Source organism: Pseudophryne corroboree, chromosome 1 (assembly GCF_028390025.1).
Source record: "Pseudophryne corroboree isolate aPseCor3 chromosome 1, aPseCor3.hap2, whole genome shotgun sequence".
NCBI classification, from domain to species: Eukaryota; Metazoa; Chordata; class Amphibia; order Anura; family Myobatrachidae; genus Pseudophryne; species Pseudophryne corroboree.
In genome coordinates this window covers 256,702,098-256,725,239 of record NC_086444.1, presented here as the reverse complement: position 1 = coordinate 256,725,239, position 23,142 = coordinate 256,702,098, and the positions used below count along the sequence as shown (strand labels likewise).

Below are 23,142 nucleotides of genomic sequence, written 5' to 3'. Positions count from 1 at the left end.
AGATAAAGCTGCCAGTTCTGACACTCTCCTGGCCGAAGCCAGGGCTAGAAGCATGGTCACTTTCCATGTGAGATATTTCAAATCCACCTTTTTTAGTGGTTCAAACCAATGAGATTTTAGAAAGTCCAAAACCACATTGAGATCCCACGGTGCCACTGGAGGCACCATAGGAGGCTGTATATGCAGCACTCCCTTAACAAAGGTCTGGACTTCAGGGACTGAAGCCAATTCTTTTTGAAAGAAAATCGACAGGGCCGAAATTTGAACCTTAATAGATCCCAATTTGAGACCCATAGACAATCCTGATTGCAGGAAATGTAGGAATCGACCCAGTTGAAATTCCTCCGTCTGAGCACTCCGATCCTCGCACCACGCAACATATTTTCGCCAAATTCGGTGATAATGTTGCACGGTTACTTCCTTCCTTGCTTTAATCCAAGTAGGAATGACTTCTTCCGGCATGCCTTTTTCCTTTAGGATCTGGCGTTCAACCGCCATGCCGTCAAACGCAGCCGCGGTAAGTCTTGAAACAGACAGGGACCCTGCTGAAGCAAGTCCCTCCTTAGAGGTAGAGGCCACGGATCTTCCGTGATCATCTCTTGAAGTTCCGGGTACCAAGTCCTTCTTGGCCAATCCGGAACCACTAGTATCGTTCTTACGCCTCTTTGCCGTATAATTCTCAATACTTTTGGTATGAGAGGCAGAGGAGGAAACACATACACCGACTGGTACACCCAAGGCGTTACCAGCGCGTCCACAGCTATTGCCTGCGGATCTCTTGACCTGGCGCAATACCTGTCCAGTTTTTTGTTGAGGCGAGACGCCATCATGTCCACCATTGGTCTTTCCCAACGGGTTACCAGCATGTGGAAGACTTCTGGATGAAGTCCCCACTCTCCCGGGTGAAGATCGTGTCTGCTGAGGAAGTCTGCTTCCCAGTTGTCCACTCCCGGGATGAACACTGCTGACAGTGCTATCACATGATTCTCTGCCCAGCGAAGAATCCTTGCAGCTTCTGCCATTGCACTCCTGCTTCTTGTGCCGCCCTGTCTGTTCACATGGGCGACTGCCGTGATGTTGTCCGACTGGATCAACACCGGTTTTCCCTGAAGCAGAGGTTCTGCCTGGCTTAGAGCATTGTAGATTGCTCTTAGTTCCAGAATGTTTATGTGAAGAGACGTTTCCAGGCTCGTCCATACTCCCTGGAAGTTTCTTCCTTGTGTGACTGCTCCCCAGCCTCTCAGGCTGGCGTCCGTGGTCACCAGGATCCAATCCTGTATGCCGAATCTGCGGCCCTCCAATAGATGAGCACTCTGCAACCACCACAGAAGAGACACCCTTGTCCTTGGAGACAGGGTTATCCGCAGGTGCATCTGAAGATGCGACCCTGACCATTTGTCCAACAGATCCCTTTGGAAAATTCTTGCGTGGAATCTGCCGAATGGAATTGCTTCGTAAGAAGCCACCATTTTTCCCAGGACTCTTGTGCATTGATGTACAGACACCTTTCCTGGTTTTAGGAGGTTCCTGACAAGCTCGGATAACTCCTTGGCTTTTTCCTCCGGGAGAAAAACCTTTTTCTGAACCGTGTCCAGAATCATCCCTAGGAACAGCAGACGAGTTGTCTGCATTAACTGGGATTTTGGAATATTCAGAATCCACCCGTGCTGTTTTAGCACTTCTTGAGACAGTGCTAATCCCATCTCTAGCTGTTCTCTGGACCTTGCCCTTATTAGGAGATCGTCCAAGTATGGGATAATTAATACGCCTTTTCTTCGAAGAAGAATCATCATCTCGGCCATTACCTTTGTAAAGACCCGAGGTGCCGTGGACAATCCGAACGGCAGCGTCTGAAACTGATAGTGACAGTTTTGTACAACGAACCTGAGGTACCCCTGGTGTGAGGGGTAAATTGGAACGTGGAGATACGCATCCTTGATGTCCAAGGATACCATAAAGTCCCCCTCTTCCAGGTTCGCTATCACTGCTCTGAGTGACTCCATCTTGAACTTGAACTTCTTTATGTACAGGTTCAAGGACTTCAGATTTAGAATAGGCCTTACCGAGCCATCCGGCTTCGGTACCACAAAAAGAGTGGAATAATACCCCTTCCCTTGTTGCAGAAGAGGTACCTTGACTATCACCTGCTGAGAGTACAGCTTGTGAATGGCTTCCAAAACCGTCTCCCTTTCGGAGGGGGACGTTGGTAAAGCAGACTTCAGGAAACGGCGAGGTGGATCTGTCTCTAATTCCAACCTGTACCCCTGAGATATTATCTGCAGGATCCAGGGATCTACTTGCGAGTGAGCCCACTGCGCGCTGTAATTTTTGAGACGACCCCCCACCGTCCCCGAGTCCGCTTGAGAAGCCCCAGCGTCATGCTGAGGCTTTTGTAGAAGCCGGGGAGGGCTTCTGATCCTGGGAAGGAGCTGCCTGTTGCTGTCTCTTCCCTCGACCTCTGCCTCGTGGCAGATATGAATAGCCCTTTGCTCTCTTATTTTTAAAGGAACGAAAGGGCTGCGGTTGAAAGGTCGGTGCCTTTTTCTGTTGGGGAGTGACTTGAGGTAGAAAGGTGGATTTCCCGGCTGTAGCCGTGGCCACCAAATCTGATAGACCGACTCCAAATAACTCCTCCCCTTTATACTGCAAAACTTCCATATGCCGTTTTGAATCCGCATCGCCTGTCCACTGTCGCGTCCATAAAGCTCTTCTGGCCGAAATGGACATAGCACTTACCCGTGATGCCAGTGTGCAGATATCCCTCTGTGCATCACGCATATAAAGAAATGCATCCTTTATTTGTTCTAACGACAGTAAAATATTGTCCCTGTCCAGGGTATCAATATTTTCAATCAGGGACTCTGACCAAACTACCCCAGCACTGCACATCCAGGCAGTCGCTATAGCTGGTCGTAGTATAACACCTGCATGTGTGTATATACTTTTTTGGATATTTTCCATCCTCCTATCTGATGGATCTTTAAGTGCGGCCGTCTCAGGAGAGGGTAACGCCACTTGTTTAGATAAGCGTGTTAGCGCCTTGTCCACCCTAGGAGGTGTTTCCCAGCGCTCCCTAACCTCTGGCGGGAAAGGGTATAATGCCAGTAATTTCTTTGAAATTATCAGCTTTTTATCAGGGGCAACCCACGCTTCATTACACACGTCATTTAGTTCTTCTGATTCAGGAAAAACTATAGGTAGTTTTTTCACACCCCACATAATACCCTGTTTAGTGGTACCTGTAGTATCAGCTAAATGTAACGCCTCCTTCATTGCCAAAATCATATAACGTGTGGCCCTACTGGAAAATACGGTTGATTCGTCACCGTCACCACTGGAGTCATCGCCTGTGTCTGGGTCTGTGTCGACCGACTGAGGCAAAGGGCGTTTCACAGCCCCTGACGGTGTTTGAGTCGCCTGGACAGGCACTAATTGATTGTCCGGCCGTCTCATGTCGTCAAACGACTGCTTTAGCGTGTTGACACTATCCCGTAGTTCCATAAATAAAGGCATCCATTCTGGTGTCGACTCCCTAGGGGGTGACATCCTCATATTTGGCAATTGCTCTGCCTCCACGCCAATATCGTCCTCATACATGTCGACACACACGTACCGACACACAGCAGACACACAGGGAATGCTCCTAACGAAGACAGGACCCACTAGCCCTTTGGGGAGACAGAGGGAGAGTTTGCCAGCACACACCAAAAGCGCTATATATATATATCAGGGAAAGCCTTATAATAAGTGCTCCCTTATAGCTGCTTTGTTATATCAAAATATCGCCATAAATTTGCCCCCCCTCTCTGTTTTACCCTGTTTCTGTAGTGCAGTGCAGGGGAGAGACTTGGGAGCCGTCCTGACCAGCGGAGCTGTGAGAGGAAATGGCGCCGTGTGCTGAGGAGATAGGCCCCGCCCCTTTTCTGGCGGGCTCGTCTCCCGCTATTTAGAGAAATCAGGCAGGGGTTAAATATCTCCATACAGCCTCTGGGGGCTATATGTGAGGTATTTTTAGCCTTTATATAGGTTACATTTGCCTCCCAGGGCGCCCCCCTCCCAGCGCCCTGCACCCTCAGTGACTGCCGTGTGAAGTGTGCTGAGAGGAAAATGGCGCACAGCTGCAGTGCTGTGCGCTACCTTTAGAAGACTGCAGGAGTCTTCAGCCGCCGATTCTGGACCTCTTCTGACTTCAGCATCTGCAAGGGGGCCGGCGGCGCGGCTCCGGTGACCATCCAGGCTGTACCTGTGATCGTCCCTCTGGAGCTTGATGTCCAGTAGCCAAGAAGCCAATCCATCCTGCACGCAGGTGAGTTGACTCCTTCTCCCCTCAGTCCCTCGCTGCAGTGATCCTGTTGCCAGCAGGAATCACTGTAAAATAAAAAACCTAGCTAAACTTTTTCTAAGCAGCTCTTTAGGAGAGCCACCTAGATTGCACCCTTCTCGGCCGGGCACAAAAATCTAACTGGAGTCTGGAGGAGGGTCATGGGGGGAGGAGCCAGTGCACACCACCTGATCTGGAAAAGCTTTACTTTTTGTGCCCTGTCTCCTGCGGAGCCGCTATTCCCCATGGTCCTTTCAGGAACCCCAGCATCCACTAGGACGATAGAGAAATATGGTTTTCAGAAAACCATCCACTCTCCTATACGTGACATCCTTTAATGATGTTGTTGGTAAAGGCAATATAGATTTTCGCACCAATCGAATTACATGCTTATCTACTTTAGGAGACAACTCCCTTTTAAACAGTCCCCTGCTGGAAAAGGATAATAGGAATCCCATTTTTTGGGAGTTCTATATTTTTTTATTGGGTGTAGCCCAAGCCTCTTCCATGACTTCCATTAGCTGGTCTGGCCCTGGAAACGCAGTCTTACCTAGTGATGAGCGGATTCGGTTTTACTCGGTTCTCAAAACGGCATCTTATTGGCTATCCAAAACACGTGACATCCGTAAGCCAATAAGATGCCGTTTTGAGAACCGAGTAAAACCGAATCCGCTCATCACTAGTTTTAACTGTTTTGGGACGTTTAAATACAGGTGCCTTAGTTTTTAACACAGGCTCTGCTGAATCCTCTAAGGATAGAATGGCCTTAATAACTCTAATTAATTCAGCTATATCCACTAAACTGAGACCTTCTCCTCTTCGTATGCCGAAGTAGAGTAAATTGAATTTTCATCTTCCAATGAATCATCTTGTGTAACCTGTGAAGGTTTACTTACCATCGGTTTATAAACTTGTTTCATATGAGAAGCTGCTGGGGGAAATGACATAACGTAGGTAGGGAGCTGCATGTATGGGTTAATAGTGTACCCCATTCCTGGTAAAGAAGCTGCAGGCATTACCCATTCAGCTATACTGGACAAGGTCTGTGCAAACATAGCCCAAGGTGGATTCATCTGTACCTTTGCTGAAAAGCAAAAAATTTGCACATAAACCACCCTGAACCAAAGCCTGAGAGGATAATACAGTTTTGTAAGACAAACATGATATGAGTGTTGGTGTTACTGTAAGTGTACCTTTGTCACTTTTGCTGCTCTTAGACATAAATAATCAGCACTTTCACAGTGTACTACACAATTTGTGACTGTAATCACTTAAACCTTCTAAAGTGATATCAATCTGACCCTACCCATGCACCAGCATTGAGGATCAGAAGAACAACTGACAAACATATATTAAAGTCAGCAATCACACTAGCAGTCAGTCACGTTATATTAGTCATATGAGCACATTATCAACTACAAACACATTTTAAAGTAGGTAGGAGTACATATTACTGCATCCTGTTTTACACAGATCTTATGTATTCAGATGCAATGTGAAGAAAACCACAGTAAATGTACAGACTCATATGCAATAGGCACTTAACTATTGACTTAACTTAACTATTTTGTTACTGAACAAAGTAGATAGAAATTTAGTGCTGTATAGTCCGTACTCAGAGTGGGATACAGGAAGACTCATCTCGCTTCCATAATCAATCAATACGTTAGCGAACGCTGAGTGCATCCAGACGCTACTAGTGTACACTGTCACTCCGGGAACCTATGGTGAACACAGACGCACCAGTCACACAGCCCAATGCTGCAACCGGGTCTCCTCGGGGTAGCGTTTAGTGAACACAGACACAGCGGCCTATGCTGCGACTGAATCCCCTCAAAGTAGTGTCTGGGATGGAAGCGAGGAAACACTTCATTGCGGGAGACTCGGCGGAAGCTGGTCATGAACCGGGGAGGAGGGGCGACAAGGAGAGCATCTAATTCCCCCTGCTGACATCAACCCTAGGGATCGCAGCCTCATACTATTCCTGGTGCCTAAGATCCCTAAGGCCTAGCGCTGGTGCACTCGCGGTGGCAGCCGCGTCAGCTACTGTTTGGTAGTCTCCTCCCAGTACAGTGCGGCTGTGTCCTTATTCCATCTACTAAGCGGAATTGATGCCTTACCTTCTCTTCGTGCTCCGGCCACAGGCTGGTAATGTCTGCTGGACTTGCTAGTATATCCGACACAGATGCCCGCTGAAACAGCCCTGTACTCATGGGTAAGCGCTGTTGCGGCCCGGCGGAGAGTTGTTGGAGCGACTCTAAGCATATAAGACGCTGTTTAGAAAAGATCACTCAGAAAATTAGTAAGACTAAAAAAAACAAAAGAAAGCTTAGGGCTGATAAAAGGAACAGCAGCCCTCTGACCATGGTCCGGCTCCTGCTGCATCAAACAAAAAACTGATTTGCCTGAGCCAATGGACGGGGATATATGGACGGGCCCATTGTATCCTGGGAGGCCTGAAAGTTTTTGATCGTTTGGTGCCAATCCGCTGTCGCTCCATCATATCCCATTGTTATCCTGTGGATAATCTGTGGACCCTGCCGAAGAAACAGTTAATTATATTTCCACTGGCCAATAGTAGTTACCAACCCGATATCTCTATCACTGTAGAGAACTCAACAATTAATCCTACTCCACAAGCTCGCTGCCTAGGTGTCATACTTGACTCAGAACTGTCCTTTGTTCCACACATTCAACTTGTCTCAAAATCATGTTACATGCATTTAAAAAAACGTATACAAAATACGACAATACCTTACACAAGACACTGCAAAAACTATAATCCATGCTCTCATTACCTCCACATTGATTATTGCAATAGTCTTCTTACTGGTCTTATCAAAAAGACTCTAACCACTACAATCCATTCTGAATGCTGCTGCGAGCCTAATCTTCCTTGCTAGATGTTCATCAGCTGCAGATCCACCGTCAGTCCCTCCATTGGTTACCTGTATTCAATATAAAACACTTTTTTTCACACACAAGGCCATTAACCAAACAAGACCTCTCCGCTCTTCACAAGATCTATGTCTCATCCTCCCTCAATATTTGCTCCCATTAACAATTGCAGAACTTTCTTCAGGCAGCACCCACTCTGTGGAATGACCTACCACACACAATAAGACTCTCCCCTAGTCTTCAAACTTTCAAGCGTTCCCCGAAAACTCACCTCTTCAGGATAGCTTATCACATTCCAGAAATGCTCACTTAACCTTTATAAGATTTCCTATCCAGTTACATCCCCTCTGTACAGTCCACACATTTTCTCTTTTTGTCACTTTCCGATCCTCCTGACCGAAGGCAAACATCACTGTGACCATACAGCCCACTAAGAACCTTTGCAATCTGGTGAACAATTATGCAACAGATAGCACCTCTATCCTTGTGTATCACTGCCTGTTTCCCAATAGATTGTAAGATTGTGAAGCAGGGCCTTCCTACCTCTATGACTGTTTGTTATAACCCAGTTTTGTTTTATCATTGTTGTTTCAAATTGTGAAACACAACAAATATGCTGTGCTATATAAGAAACTGTTAATAAATAATCAATGACATACAATGTTGTTATTTTCTCATATATTAACCTGCAGAATGTATTCTGGAAACAACCAAAAGATTTATTTATTTTACTTATAAAGTTTTACTGAATTGTACACAGCGGCACATTAAACTTTTGAAATATCAAGAACCCTTTGCAGGATGTTGATCAAAATTAAACTACACACTATAATCCAGGGTAAATAAAATCAAAGTTTAGACCTTATGGTCAGTATCCAGTTAGCAGCGGTAATTTACGCAGCTAATGGATTCACTGGGGACTATCCAATTAGCCTCTATACACGGCATTTATAGAAGATTATGCTTTGAGCGCCTCATACACCCCTTTTTCTGCAATAACATATGGGCTCGGATACTTATTCCAGATCCCGTGTGTTATCGACTATAAACGGGGCATTTTTCTGCCTTTGAAAATGGGCTATAATTGGATAGCCTGATAATGACCGTCAAAAATTGCGCTGTCTGCCCGATTTAATTGGACAAAAAATGAGCACATCTAATTGGATACTTCCTTATGAATTAAAGGGCACATTCAAACCTGTAAATCAGCTGAACTGTTCACACATTAATATATGAAAACGGTTGGGGTTACAGGATGCCTGTGGCCAGAATCCCGACGGGTCGGGTAAGTAAACTAACCTAAACCCTCCCTTCAATTATCCTAACCAATCTCCTGACCGCCAGCATCCCGTATGTCAGGATGCCAACTACATCCAGTGAAAAGCATATAATAGGACAAACACGAGTCAAAAGGTGCTGTTCCTACCATTGTGTTCTAAATAATTAATATATTTTTTATTAATCCTTATGTATTAAGGCAATACTATCTGTACAACATATTGTATAGGTAAAAAGCAATGCACAAACATGTTAAAGCATGACTGAAGTGCATTGTTTCTTTATGGATAATTTGAATATACAGAAAAAAATCAGTAGGTAGGAGTTACATATTATATACAGCATGAAAACACAGACCTAAAATAAAAAAATAAAAAGGTACAAGTAGAGTTACAGTCTATAGCAGCATTTTTTTCATTCAATATATACAGGGTAGTACATTGGTAAAGTGCAATATACAGTAGATGACCCACAAGGAACATGACATTACTCAAAATGTATAAAGGCCTACTCGCCTATCTAGGATTGCATTAGTAGAAATAAATTTCAGGTACTGTATGGAAAGAAACTTAATTTTGGGCATGGTGATGAAAATGAAGGCACTAAGAATATGTAAGTTTAATTAAGTATTGATAAAAAGAAATGCCTAGTAAATCAGCAATAGAGGAAACATGGTGAGAATGGAACAGTTCAAATTCCTAGAACACCTGGTGGTAAATGCAGTAATCTTCATGGATAGTAATAGCAGAAGATGTCATGTTTTACTTTTAATAGGTGTGATTTTAAATTAAGGAAAAGATACTGCTTAGTAAATGTACCTCCTTGTGGAGTGTCCCGACAACATAATCTGCGGAGACACATCAAGAGGCAGGAATAATAAGAATTTACTTACCGATAATTCTATTTCTCGGAGTCCGTAGTGGATGCTGGGGTTCCTGAAAGGACCATGGGGAATAGCGGCTCCGCAGGAGACAGGGCACAAAAAAGCAAAGCCTTACTAGGTCAGGTGGTGTGCACCGGCTCCTCCCCCCATGACCCTCCTCCAGACCCCAGTTAGGTACTGTGCCCGGACGAGCATACACAATAAGGGAGGCATTTTGAATCCCGGGTAAGACTCATACCAGCCACACCAATCACACCGTACAACTTGTGATCTAAACCCAGTTAACAGTATGACAACAGAAAGGGCCTCTTAAAGATGGCTCCTTAACAATAACCCGAATTAGTTAACAATAACTATGTACAAGTATTGCAGATAATCCGCACTTGGGATGGGCGCCCAGCATCCACTACGGACTCCGAGAAATAGAATTATCGGTAAGTAAATTCTTATTTTCTCTATCGTCCTAAGTGGATGCTGGGGTTCCTGAAAGGACCATGGGGATTATACCAAAGCTCCCAAACGGGCGGGAGAGTGCGGATGACTCTGCAGCACCGAATGAGAGAACTCCAGGTCCTCCTTTGCCAGGGTATCAAATTTGTAAAATTTTACAAACGTGTTCTCCCCCGACCACGTAGCTGCTCGGCAGAGTTGTAATGCCGAGACCCCTCGGGCAGCCGCCCAAGATGAGCCCACCTTCCTTGTGGAGTGGGCTTTTACAGTTTTAGGCTGTGGCAGGCCTGCCACAGAATGTGCAAGTTGAATTGTGTTACAAATCCAACGAGCAATTGACTGCTTAGAAGCAGGTGCGCCCAACTTGTTGGGTGCATACAATATAAACAGCGAGTCAGATTTTCTGACTCCAGCCGTCCTTGCAATGTATATTTTTAAGGCTCTGACAACGTCCAACAACTTGGAGTCCTCCAAGTCGCTAGTGGCCGCAGGCACCACAATAGGTTGGTTCAGATGAAATGCTGATACCACTTTAGGGAGAAAATGCGGACGAGTCCGCAGTTCTGCCCTATCCGAATGGAAGATTAGATAAGGATTTTTATAAGATAAAGCCGCCAATTCAGATACTCTCCCGGCAGAGGCCAGGGCTAGTAACATAGTCACTTTCAATGTGAGATATTTCAAATCCACCTTTTTCAATGGTTCAAACCAATGGGATTTGAGGAAATCTAAAACTACATTTAGATCCCACGGTGCCACCGGAGGCACCACAGGAGGCTGTATATGCAGTACTCCCTTGACAAAAGTCTGGACCTCAGGGACAGAGGCCAATTCTTTTTGGAAGAATATTGACAGGGCCGAAATTTGAACCTTAATGGATCCCAATTTGAGACCCATAGATAATCCTGATTGCAGGAAATGTAGGAAACGACCCAGTTGGAATTCCTCCGTCGGAACCCTCCGATCCTCGCACCACGCTACATATTTTCGCCAAATGCGGTGATAATGTTTCACGGTGACTTCCTTCCGTGCCTTAATCAAGGTAGGAATGACTTCTTCTGGAATGCCTTTCCCTTTTAGGATCTGGCGTTCAACCGCCATGCCGTCAAACGCAGCCGCGGTAAGTCTTGAAAAAGACAGGGACCCTGCTGTAGCAGGTCCCTTCTCAGAGGTAGAGGCCACGGTTCGTCCGTGAGCATCTCTTGAAGTTCCGGATACCAAGTCCTTCTCGGCCAATCCGGAACCACTAGTATTGTTCTTACTCTTCTTTGCCGTATGATCTTCAATACCTTTGGTATGAGCGGCAGAGGAGGAAACACATACACTGACTGGTACACCCAAGGAGTTACCAGTGCGTCCACAGCTATTGCCTGTGGATCTCTTGACCTGGCGCAATATTTGTCCAGTTTCTTGTTGAGGCGAGACGCCATCATGTCTACAATTGGTCTTTCCCAACGGTCTATTAACATGTTGAAGACTTCTGGATGTAGACCCCACTCTCCCGGATGAAGATCGTGTCTGCTGAGGAAGTCTGCTTCCCAGTTGTCCACGCCCGGGATGAACACTGCTGACAGTGCTATCACGTGATTCTCCGCCCAGCGAAGAATCTTGGCAGCTTCTGCCATTGCACTCCTGCTTCTTGTGCCGCCCTGCCTGTTTACATGGGCGACCGCCGTGATGTTGTCCGACTGAATCAACACCGGCTTTCCTTGCAGGAGAAGTTCCGCCTGGCTTAGAGCATTGTAGATTGCTCTTAGTTCCAGAATGTTTATGTGAAGAGACTTTTCCAGACTCGTCCATACTCCCTGGAAGTTTCTTCCTTGTGTGACTGCTCCCCAGCCTCTCAGGCTGGCGTCCGTGGTCACCAGGATCCAATCCTGAATGCCGAATCTGCGGCCTTCTAATAGGTGAGCCTTCTGCAACCACCACAGAAGTGACACCCTTGTCTTTGGTGACAGGGTTATTCGCAGGTGCATCTGCAGATGCGACCCTGACCATTTGTCCAACAGATCCCTTTGGAATATTCTTGCATGGAATCTGCCGAATGGAATTGCTTCGTAAGAAGCCACCATTTTTCCCAGGACTCTTGTGCATTGATGTACTGACACTTTTCCTGGTTTTAGGAGGTTCCTGACCAGATCGGATAACTCCTTGGCTTTTTCCTCTGGAAGGAAAACCTTTTTCTGAACCGTGTCCAGAATCATTCCTAGGAACAGCAGACGAGTTGTCGGGATTAAATGGGATTTTGGAATATTCAGAATCCACCCGTGTTGTCTTAGCACCTCTTGAGATAGTGCTAAAGCTGTCTCCAGCTGTTCTCTGGACCTTGCCCTTATTAGGAGATCGTCCAAGTATGGGATAACTAATACGCCTTTTCTTCGAAGAAGAATCATCATCTCGGCCATTACCTTGGTAAAGACCCGAGGCGCCGTGGACAATCCGAACGGCAGCGTCTGAAACTGATAGTGACAGTTTTGAACAATGAACCTGAGGTACCCCTGGTGTGCGGGGTAAATCGGAACGTGTAGATACGCATCCTTGATGTCCAAGGATACCATAAAGTCCCCTTCTTCCAGGTTCGCTATCACTGCTCTGAGTGACTCCATCTTGAACTTGAACTTTTTTATGTAGAGGTTCAAGGACTTCAGATTTAGAATAGGCCTTACCGAGCCATCCGGCTTCGGTACCACAAATAGAGTGGAATAATACCCCTTTCCTTGTTGTAATAGGGGTACTTTGACTATCACCTGCTGAGCGTACAGCTTGTGAATGGCTTCCAACACCCTCTCCCTTTCGGAAGAGACGGTTGGTAAGGCAGACTTCAGGAAACGATGAGGAGGATCCGTCTCTAATTCCAACCTGTACCCCTGAGATATTATCTGCAGGATCCAGGGGTCTACCTGCGAGTGAGCCCACTGCGCGCTGTAATTTTTGAGACGGCCCCCCACTGTCCCCGAGTCCGCTTGAGAGGCCCCAGCGTCATGCTGAGGTTTTTGCAGGAGCCGGGGAGGGCTTCTGTTCCTGGGAAGGAGCTGCCTGTTGGTGTCTCTTCCCTCTTCCTCTGCCTCGTGGCAGGTACGACAAGCCCTTTGCTCTCTTATTTTTGTAGGAGCGAAAAGGCTGCGGTTGAAAGGTCGGTGCCTTTCTCTGTTGGGGAGTGACTTGAGGTAAAAAAGTGGATTTCCCGGCAGTAGCCGTGGCCACCAAGTCTGATAGACCAACTCCAAATAACTCCTCCCCTTTATACGGCAAAACCTCCATGTGACGTTTTGAATCCGCATCGCCTGTCCACTGTCGTGTCCATAAGGCTCTTCTGGCTGAAATGGACATAGCACTCACCCGAGATGCCAGTGTGCAAATATCCCTCTGTGCATCACGCATATAGATAAATGCATCCTTTATTTGTTCTAACGACAGTAAAACATTGTCCCTATCTAGGGTATCAATATTTTCAATCAGGGATTCTGACCAAACTACTCCAGCACTGCACATCCAGGCAGTTGCTATAGCTGGTCGTAGTATAACACCTGCATGTGTGTATATATTCTTTTGAATAACTTCCATCTTTCTATCTGATGGATCCTTAAGTGCGGCCGTCTCAGGAGAGGGTAACGCCACTTGTTTGGATAAGCGTGTGAGCGCCTTGTCCACCTTAGGGGGTGTTTCCCAGCGCGCCCTAACCTCTGGCGGGAAAGGGTATAATGCCAATAACTTTTTTGAAATTATCAACTTTTTATCAGGAGCAACCCACGCTTCATCACACACGTCATTTAATTCTTCCGATTCAGGAAAAACTGTTTGTAGTTTTTTCACACCATACATAATACCCTGTTTTACGGTATCTGTAGTATCAGCTAAATGTAACGTCTCCTTCATTGCCAAAATCATATAACGTGTGGCCCTACTGGAAAATACGTTTGAATTTCTACCGTCGTCACTGGAATCAGTGCCCGTGTCTGGGTCTGTGTCGACCGACTGAGGCAAAGGGCGTTTTACAGCCCCTGACGGTGTTTGAGGCGCCTGGACAGGCATTAATTGATTGTCCGGCCGCCTCATGTCCTCAACTGACTGTTTAAGGGAAGATAAACCATCACGTAATTTCACAAATAAAGGCATCCATTCTGGTGTCGACCCCCTGGGGGGTGACATCTGCATATTTGGCAATTGCTCCGCCTCCACACCAATATCGTCCTCATACATGTCGACACCACGTACCGACACACACCGCAAACTCACAGGGAATGCTCTAATGAAGACAGGACCCACTAGCCCTTTTGGGGAGACAGAGGGAGAGTCTGCCAGCACACACCACAAAGCGCTATATATACAAGGGATATCCTTATATTAAGTGCTCCCTTATAGCTGCTTTAATATATATATATATAGCCATTAATGTGCCCCCCCTCTCTGTTTTACCCTGTTTCTGTAGTGCAGTGCAGGGGAGAGACCTGGGAGCCGTTCTGACCAGCGGAGCTGTGACAGAAAATGGCGCCGTGTGCTGAGGAGATAGGCCCCGCCCCTTTTTCGGCGGGTTCTTCTCCCGCTATTTTTCCAGTCAGGCAGGGGTTAAATATCTCCATATAGCCCCTATGGGCTATATGTGAGGTATTTTTAGCCTTGTATAAGGTTTATATTTGCCTCTCAGAGCGCCCCCCCCCAGCGCTCTGCACCCTCAGTGACTGCCCAGTGAAGTGTGCTGAGAGGAAAATGGCGCACAGCTGCAGTGCTGTGCGCTACCTTATGAAGACTGAGGAGTCTTCAGCCGCCGGTTTCCGGACCTCTTCACGCTTCAGCATCTGCAAGGGGGTCGGCGGCGCGGCTCCGGGACCGGACTCCACGGCTGGGCCTGTGTTCGATCCCTCTGGAGCTAATGGTGTCCAGTAGCCAAGCAGCAAATCCACTCTGCATGCAGGTGAGTTTACTACTTTCCCCCTAAGTCCCACGTTGCAGTGATCCTGTTGCCAGCAGGACTCACTGTAAAGAAAAAAACCTAAACTAAACTTTCTCTAAGCAGCTCTTTAGGAGAGCCACCTAGATTGCACCCTTCTCGTTCGGGCACAAAATCTAACTGGGGTCTGGAGGAGGGTCATGGGGGGAGGAGCCGGTGCACACCACCTGACCTAGTAAGGCTTTGCTTTTTTGTGCCCTGTCTCCTGCGGAGCCGCTATTCCCCATGGTCCTTTCAGGAACCCCAGCATCCACTTAGGACGATAGAGAAAGAAAGTTTAGCATACAAAACATAGTGATTATAACATGAGCAGAGAATGTGACCCATTAACAATGAGTTGCGTTTCTACTCTGCATTAAAATGCACTGTTCTGTTGAGTTGATCTTTTCAAGTTTACAAATATTGTTTTGAATGCAGAAAACTTTTGCTATTTTTAAGAGTAAATGTTGACATGGTTATAAAAAATTTGTAAATTTAGTAAATTTTTTTTATAAAGAACTCCTAGCAGATTCGTTGAATGGGATGTCCAAGGTGAAAAGCTTCTGTCTTCGGTATTAACTCTCAAATCCACCACTATTTTTCAGTGGTTTCTTCTGAAAAGGCTTGCATACTCCAATTGCTTGCAGGAAAGCAATTTCATTATGGTAGTACTTTATAAAGTAGAATAATAGGAAAAATCTTAATTTTGAAACTGGACATTAGAAAATGTAAATGGATAATTTAGGATACACTGTAGTTTGTAGGTCATGGATAAAAATTTCTTAATGACAAGGCTAAATCATATGTAATAAATACAAGTTTGACATTTCTAATTTACATATATAGTGCATTAATAGATTGTGGCTCTACATAGCACTAAGAAAAAAAAACAGATTTTTAATGTCGCAATAAGAATGTTATTAATCAATTTTCATTATATTGTCCACCACCTACAGAGGTATCCTCATATACTTAGCTTCAATAAGCCTTATGCTCGAGACGCCTGGCACACCTGAGCCAATCAGAGTTGTAGCATAGCAATATATGCCCACAGTTGGCATATCTGTATATATTTTAGAAATCTATAACATACACGTGATTCTTTTAGTGACAAATGGCGCATGGACAGAAGTAGGTCTTTACATTCTTTTGTGTTCTAATTCACAATCTTTAACGTTAGACAGACTTAAACTTCATTGCTTTTTCTGCTAATTATAGATGTTTTGACCGTTATCTGCACTTTACACTCATATAGAAATGTTGATGCAATTTTTCTTTTACTTCATAGTGCACTTACAACAGCAACACTTCATTGTTTGTAGTAAATTATATATGAAATACAACTACCTACAATGCCATAAACTGTATTTTAATGATAGTAAAGCATTTTGTACTATACTGGCTTTTCAACAAAACTAAACCATTAAATAAATTGATCTGGGAAAAGTTTACTACAAGGTTTTCTTGTAAAGCAAATTCTCCAATTCATATTGTTGAACAATAAAAATTGTTTGGGGCACAGAGTTGATCTCTGAAGAACTTGAATACCTATTAAGCAATCTATAAAAATGGTACATACTGTACAACATATGAACCCTGAAAATAAAAAACTTAGTATAATAATAATAATAATTATTATTTAAAAAAAAAAATCACCTTCAATTCATGTTAGAAGTCATGGAGAATAAAAAAAAAAAAAAAAAAAAAAAAAAGAGTGCATTGATGCGCAGGATAGGAAAATGCTAGCAGAAATGTGTAAATTAAATATAGTATAGAAATAGTGAAGCAAAATAAATATGTTGATCCTTCAGCCTGCATGCAGTGAGCTTACACACTGGGAAAATTAGGCAGTGGCCAAATGTTAACAAAACACTTTTAAAGTCAATTTATATTAGGAACGTAATTACTTTTATATCAAATTAAAATTGTTATTTTAAATAACATTACCATGTTATTTTTATTACTGACTATTATGGAATAATACATCTAACGAAGCACTTTATTGGTTTAAACAGTCCCTTTCATTATGTAATGCCCTGACAATCCAATCACATACTGCTCATATTTTCACCAACTGTGTATCACATATTTCAATTTGCCAATTACATATCACAAACATATTTATATATACAATGAAACAGAAAATACACAGTATTATCCCTTATTCTCAAAGTACACAGGGTTCTTATACCCTTTATGGTCACTTGCATGGATATAACTTTACCTCGACTATATAAACTTTAACCAATTAACTAGCTAATTTTTCTATTTTATTGAATTAAGAACATCTATTTAAAATAGATATGTGCACATACCACCGTATTTTGGTTCTAATTCATCATGTTTTGGTTTAAGCAAAACCTCCATTAAGTGTTATAGTTCGGATAAGCGTTTCGATTCCGTTTAAAGAAATCAAAATTAAAAAATAATTTGAAAATCATTGATAAAAATGTGGTAAAAACTGCAAAAAATATGTAATTTTTGCACTTAAAAACCTAAAATTTGGATTTAAAATCCAAATTCCTAACCACAGGAAGATTTTAATCAGGACTCTGTTCGGATAGGATCACCTTTAAAGATGTGGACCAGGTTTGGGTTCAGGTCCACAAAATTCGGAGGGATTCAAACTTGTGGAGTACCGAACATCGCTAATTTAAAACTTATCCCACAGTATTTTATATAATCCCCAATGTTTTTTTTTACACTTTGAAAAATAGATTTTTTTAATTTAGAACATCAGTAACGGATTTATCAAGTCTATCAATAATCGGAATATTGAGACATCGCGACTTTGCATTTACGTGAGTTTGGGGGTGCCACCGAGCTGCCTCATCAGCTGCCCAGCAGACACTGGGAGAGGGAACAAGGAAGCAGAGGTGCTGGGAGGTCTATCTGAGATGGGATCTGCCCAGCCTGTGCTCATCTGATGCAACCATGCCAGGCAAGTGGTAAATAAGGGGATGAGACCACAGTGACTGCTTTATCAATCCACAGAAATCAATGAACCAGATATCAATGTAGTAATTTACAATAGTGTTATTTTTTAATATTAGACAATCATTTTAGAGCAAATTAAAATATTTTCCATTTTAAATGTGTTTAATTGCCTATATATGCTGGTTTGTTATGGGTGAGCTCTCCTACAGGAGCGCAAGTACGTAAAAACAGCTAGAAAAACAAAATACATGATTTCATCAGGTTTGAAAACTTTTACATCGTTCTTTTACCACATTTACGAACTTGTATATATTTTTCTCTCAAAGGTCTGCAGAAAATCAAACATATAGTTGGCGCAAACAGTAAAAAAAGAAAAAAAAAGAAAAAGGAATTTAAAAAAACTACCTTTATTTTTTATTTCTTCAGTTACATACTTTTGAACAGGGATGTATTTCATTATTTTAAACATTCAGGCAATGTTGACTTCATTAGTATAGACAGAGAAAAAGCATATAAATGCAAAACATTGTTGGCTTAACCTGAACATACCTGCATTACCTATTACTGACCAGTTTGTGCTGCCAAAAGGGTAATTTCCCTTTTCATGGCAGTAAATGGAGCACTTAAATATTGCTAAAAAGCAAAATGTCAACATACTGGTCATTGCAGCAAATAAAGGGTTTTGTATTTTAAATATCTGACGTCCACAATTGGATTAATATACACATTTCCTTGTTATGTGTGATGAGTTCAGATCATATAAACACTGTACAGGCCAAAAAGCTTCTTCTCTCCACACAAAAGAAAGATCTACCAATAAACAAAATAAACAGATGTATATATGAAACACTAGTTGCTGCATGTATTTACAATGTGGTGCAACAAAGTTTGGTCAAATACTGTAGAGACAGAAGTGATTTCACATTAGAATGGCCACAACTCATCTTTCATAACGAAAAAAAAATATATATATATATATATTTATATATAGATCATTCTTGAGATTAAGACAATAACACAAACAAGGCAGACTGAGAACTGCAATATGAATATTGTAATTAATAGAGGGTTGAATTGATGTATTTGACCAATGTAATAAAAAAGAAAAAATGTACAGCAACAGTGAAAATAAACAACCTTCAGCTAGGCATTTTTCAGTGTTTTATGTCGGTACATAAACCATCAAAAATAAGCCTTGCACTCCCGGTTGTTAAACCAAAATAAATTACAAATTACAATTAAAATCCCTGTAAATGCAATAATGAACTCAAAGATGTGAATTTATCTATTTGCAATACACATTTTTTTTTTAATGTTACCACAAACCAGACTTAAAAAATAAATAAGTTAAACCATAGGGCGTGCACTGATAGACAAGAAAAAAAATACAAGTTCAATCTAGGAGACTTTTGGATTTTTTCTTTGTACATAAATTAACCATGGTTTGGTCAAAATATTTGTTCTAGCCATTTCCCTTCAAAAATCTGATGAAAATATAGGCCAAGTTACCAATGTAACAAAAATAATCAAGACAAATAATGGCTTCACTGCTCACAAACTACAAGGTGTACTAACAGACCTTGCAGCAATTGAGGTTAAATGATGATGTCCTGCTTAAAAAAAAAAAAAAAAAAATCTCCACCCACCAAAAAAAATTACAGTATTTAACCCCCTCTCTCCCAAATATGCAGGCGCTTCTTCTATAACAGAAGAAAATGGAGAATTAATTCTCTAGCTAATGCTTCCTACCATGCTCTGTTTAACAACTGCAAATTTGGGTCAGGGGGAGAACAATTCGGAAAGCACCAGCTACTTGTGGGCATACAGTAGTCAGCGAAGAACCCATCAGCTTCACTGCTTCTGGACAAAGAGTAGAAAGGATTACAACACCAACTATAAGATGTATTCAAAGATTTCTAGTAACGGAGTAATATGCTGTTCTGCATCAAGCAGTATGCAAAGTGCCTTCCAGCTACCATATGCGTATTATAGTAATTCCTAACTGCCACTCTTCCTCCATGTAGTGTTTATTTTTCTAGCATCGAGTAACATTTTTTTTTATCAGTTTGTTTTTTTGCAAGAACAGTATCATTATCAAGAAGCACAAGTCTACACCATGAACATATAGGACAAATGTCCTTGCAGCTTCTATGACTATCACTGTAAGAGGTACAACGCAAAAACATTTTTTTCTTCTCTTAGGAGTCTGCAGTTGACTGCTTTTGTATGTTGTTATCCCCAGTCACATTCAGATGATTTCGTCCTATGTACCTCTGGGCAGTGGATGTACCATTAGAACGACGGTGAGGAAAGGTAATGCTACCTGTTGATTAATGCAGTACCATCTCAATAATACTGTAAATCTTTCTAAATCTCAAACTGCAAATCTCCAGAAGGCAAGACTTTTAGTGTGTTATTTTAAAGCTTTAGCAATTAATCATTTTTTCCACTATTTGCATGTAAAAGACCTTTTTGCAGCGTTATCCAACAATTAACCGCTTGCAGTCTCCTGGGATGGTGTAACTGCATTTGGCTGAAGACCGTAATTTATGTTTGTACCACTTCATTGGTCCATTTAAATAATCCTATTTTGGACAAAACTTTAAAGCTTCTAAAGTTTGGACATAAAGAAAAACGTAAGACAATCAAGCAGAAGCATGGGAATATGAGAGTCTGTATAAGGGGAAAAAATAAAGAAATAAAGTAACATGGTCGTTGTGGAGATGATAATTTGTTTGTTATTATTACAGGACAGCAGATGAACAAGTGAGTAATTCCCCATGGTCTGTCCTTTTCCAGAGTCATTTGTGACGTTGAATGGTTTTCCTTTTCCTCCTCTTGAAAAAGCAACAGCACCTACAAGACATTGGAAAAGAAGACTATAAGAAAGTGACAGAACAGAAACACGATATAAGGGTCTGCAATATAGACCTCTGTATGTAGTGAACTTTGCATGCATCACACACATGTACTGCCGTGTATACACATGTGTAAAAAGGCACAAAAGCAAGAAATATGTTCAATATTCAAATATGTGATTTAATAATACCATAGAAAACCGTTTAAAAATAACAAACCTAAAAGTGTTTTCAATTTGTTTTTGTATACTGTTAACAAAAAACAAGCTTTATTTCTTATAGTTGCTTTTATATTTGGGTGTGGCCCGCTAAGGGAAAAGGAAACAAATCCAGGCAATTTTGGCAAAGGAGCATGGACAGAAGATTATTTAAGTGCATGGATCTCAAAATATTTGCAACGTTGAATAACTGAAAAGTTTTAGCTACATGTCCCAGCATCTTCAAGTGCACCATAACACAGATGTGTTGGTAGCATTTAAGCAGTATAATTTAAACAAAGCAAAGTTCAGAGGAGACTATAATTCACAGTAGAGTAACTGCACATAGTAATGATTAAGACTGGAAATACATAATGTGAAATATAATAAAGTCTAAAAACAGCTCCACAGCCTACATGAACTGCCAGAGAATTCAATGTTGGTGTGGTATCTTGTTTGTGTTTTGTAGACCTAATATTATCTAAAAAATGTTTTTTATTATATATACAGTATATATATATATATATATATATATATATATATATATATATATATATATATATACATATAGATATATTATATTATACATACAGGCACAAGTGATAATGGACTATAGAAGTAATTAGACAACATTCTAACATTAGCCAAAACGCAGGGATAATCTAATGTTAATAACATGAATGATGGTACCAACTGGGTCTCTGGACACAATCAAACACCCATCCATTCTCGACAAAGGCGAATACAGTTTATTATGTACTATATTTTTCCCAAACAATAACAGTGTTGCCACAAGCTTGAAAAATGATATGAAACCTGCACTGGCATGGCTTACATTTGAGTAGGAACTGTAAGGAGGTCAGATACAGTGGCAAATGTGAATTAATGTGGTAGTGATCACTGAATACAATAACTATCAATTAATAGACCTTTCAACTCAGGAACACAACTATATTGTGTACTTCAAGCACACAATTTACACCTCACAATTGACAGTTTATTGGGTAAATTCACTAAGCAGTGGGTTGCAAAAACCGCCATTCCTCAGTGTGCGCAATTATGAAATATTAACTGGCATGCTGAGAAGTGGCGGTTTGCTTAGTAAATTTACCCTCGTGTGTAAATTAAGCATTCTAGTCTGCAAAAAGCAGCAGATGCTGACAATTTAACCTCAAAAACAAGTCTCAGTCTGTCTTATTATGACCTAAATATGCCAACTAAAGACAAGCCTTCAATTGAGGTTACTAGAAATACAGTGCATACGCAAGTCAGTGGTATTTTTATTTTATTTTTAAAATGTAAATTGTCCCTCATATACTGTACATTCTGCTTGTAAGTAGTTATGTTAAAATTGAAAGAATACATGTTACTTTAACACATATATATATATATATACACATACATATACACACATACACACACACACACACACACACACACACACACATACACTTCAAAAAAACTGTGGCACTCCAAGCAATTGCAGGTAAGAGTTTACGTTAGTGTCAAAAAATCATCATGCACAACTACAGCAAATACAACGAAGTTTCGGTGCCCCTACAGCACCATTTAAGATATGCATCTCTTTTTTTTTTTTGGTTCTGCTTTATGCCCTCATGCATATCTTGAAAACGGTGCTGATTGTGTAATTAATACTTCTCTGAAGGCACCCTACCATTAATAGTACTCAGAAGCAAAGAGTGCCAGATCAACAGTTATAATATATATATATATATATATATATACACACACACACACACAGGTTGAGTATCCCATATCCAAATATTCCGAAACACGGAATATTCCGAAATACAGACTTTTTTGAGTGAGAGAGCGAAACCTTTGTTTTTTGATGGTTCAATGTAAATAAACTTTGTTTAATACACAAAGTTATTAAAAATATTGTATTAAATGACCTTCAGGCTGTGTGTATAAGGTGTATATGAAACATAAATGAATTGTGTGAATGTAGACACACTTTGTTTAATGCACAAAGTTATAAAAAATATTGGCTAAAATGACCTTCAGGCTGTGTGTATAAGGTGTGTATGTAACATAAATGCATTCTGTGCTTAGATTTAGGTCCCATCACCATGATATCTCATTATGGTATGCAAGTATTCCAAAATACGGAAAAATCCGATATCCAAAATACCTCTAGTCCCAAGCATTTTGGATAAGGGATATTCAACATGTATGTATGTATGTATGTATGTATGTATATATTTATTTATAATATATATATATATATATATATATATATATACACACACACACACACACACACACACATATATATATATATATACATACACACACACACACACACACACACACACACACACACACACGTTAAAAAATTTCTTTAGAAGTGAAGCGGGCTGGTGTGCAGA

At 41.8% G+C, this 23,142-nt stretch overlaps 1 protein-coding gene across 7 annotated transcripts in view; it reads right to left on the bottom strand.

The window, feature by feature from the left end:
- Positions 1-18,085: 18,085 nt before the first annotated feature.
- CSNK1G3 (casein kinase 1 gamma 3) overlaps positions 18,086-23,142 on the bottom strand; it is a 383,972-nt gene continuing 378,915 nt past the window's right edge. For all 7 annotated transcript variants that reach the window (XM_063964224.1, XM_063964226.1, XM_063964222.1 and 4 more), the window contains one exon: positions 18,086-20,550. In XM_063964224.1, the coding sequence (XP_063820294.1) occupies positions 20,496-20,550 (55 nt within the window). In that variant the 3' untranslated portion in view covers positions 18,086-20,495. The remainder of the gene's footprint in view (positions 20,551-23,142) is intronic.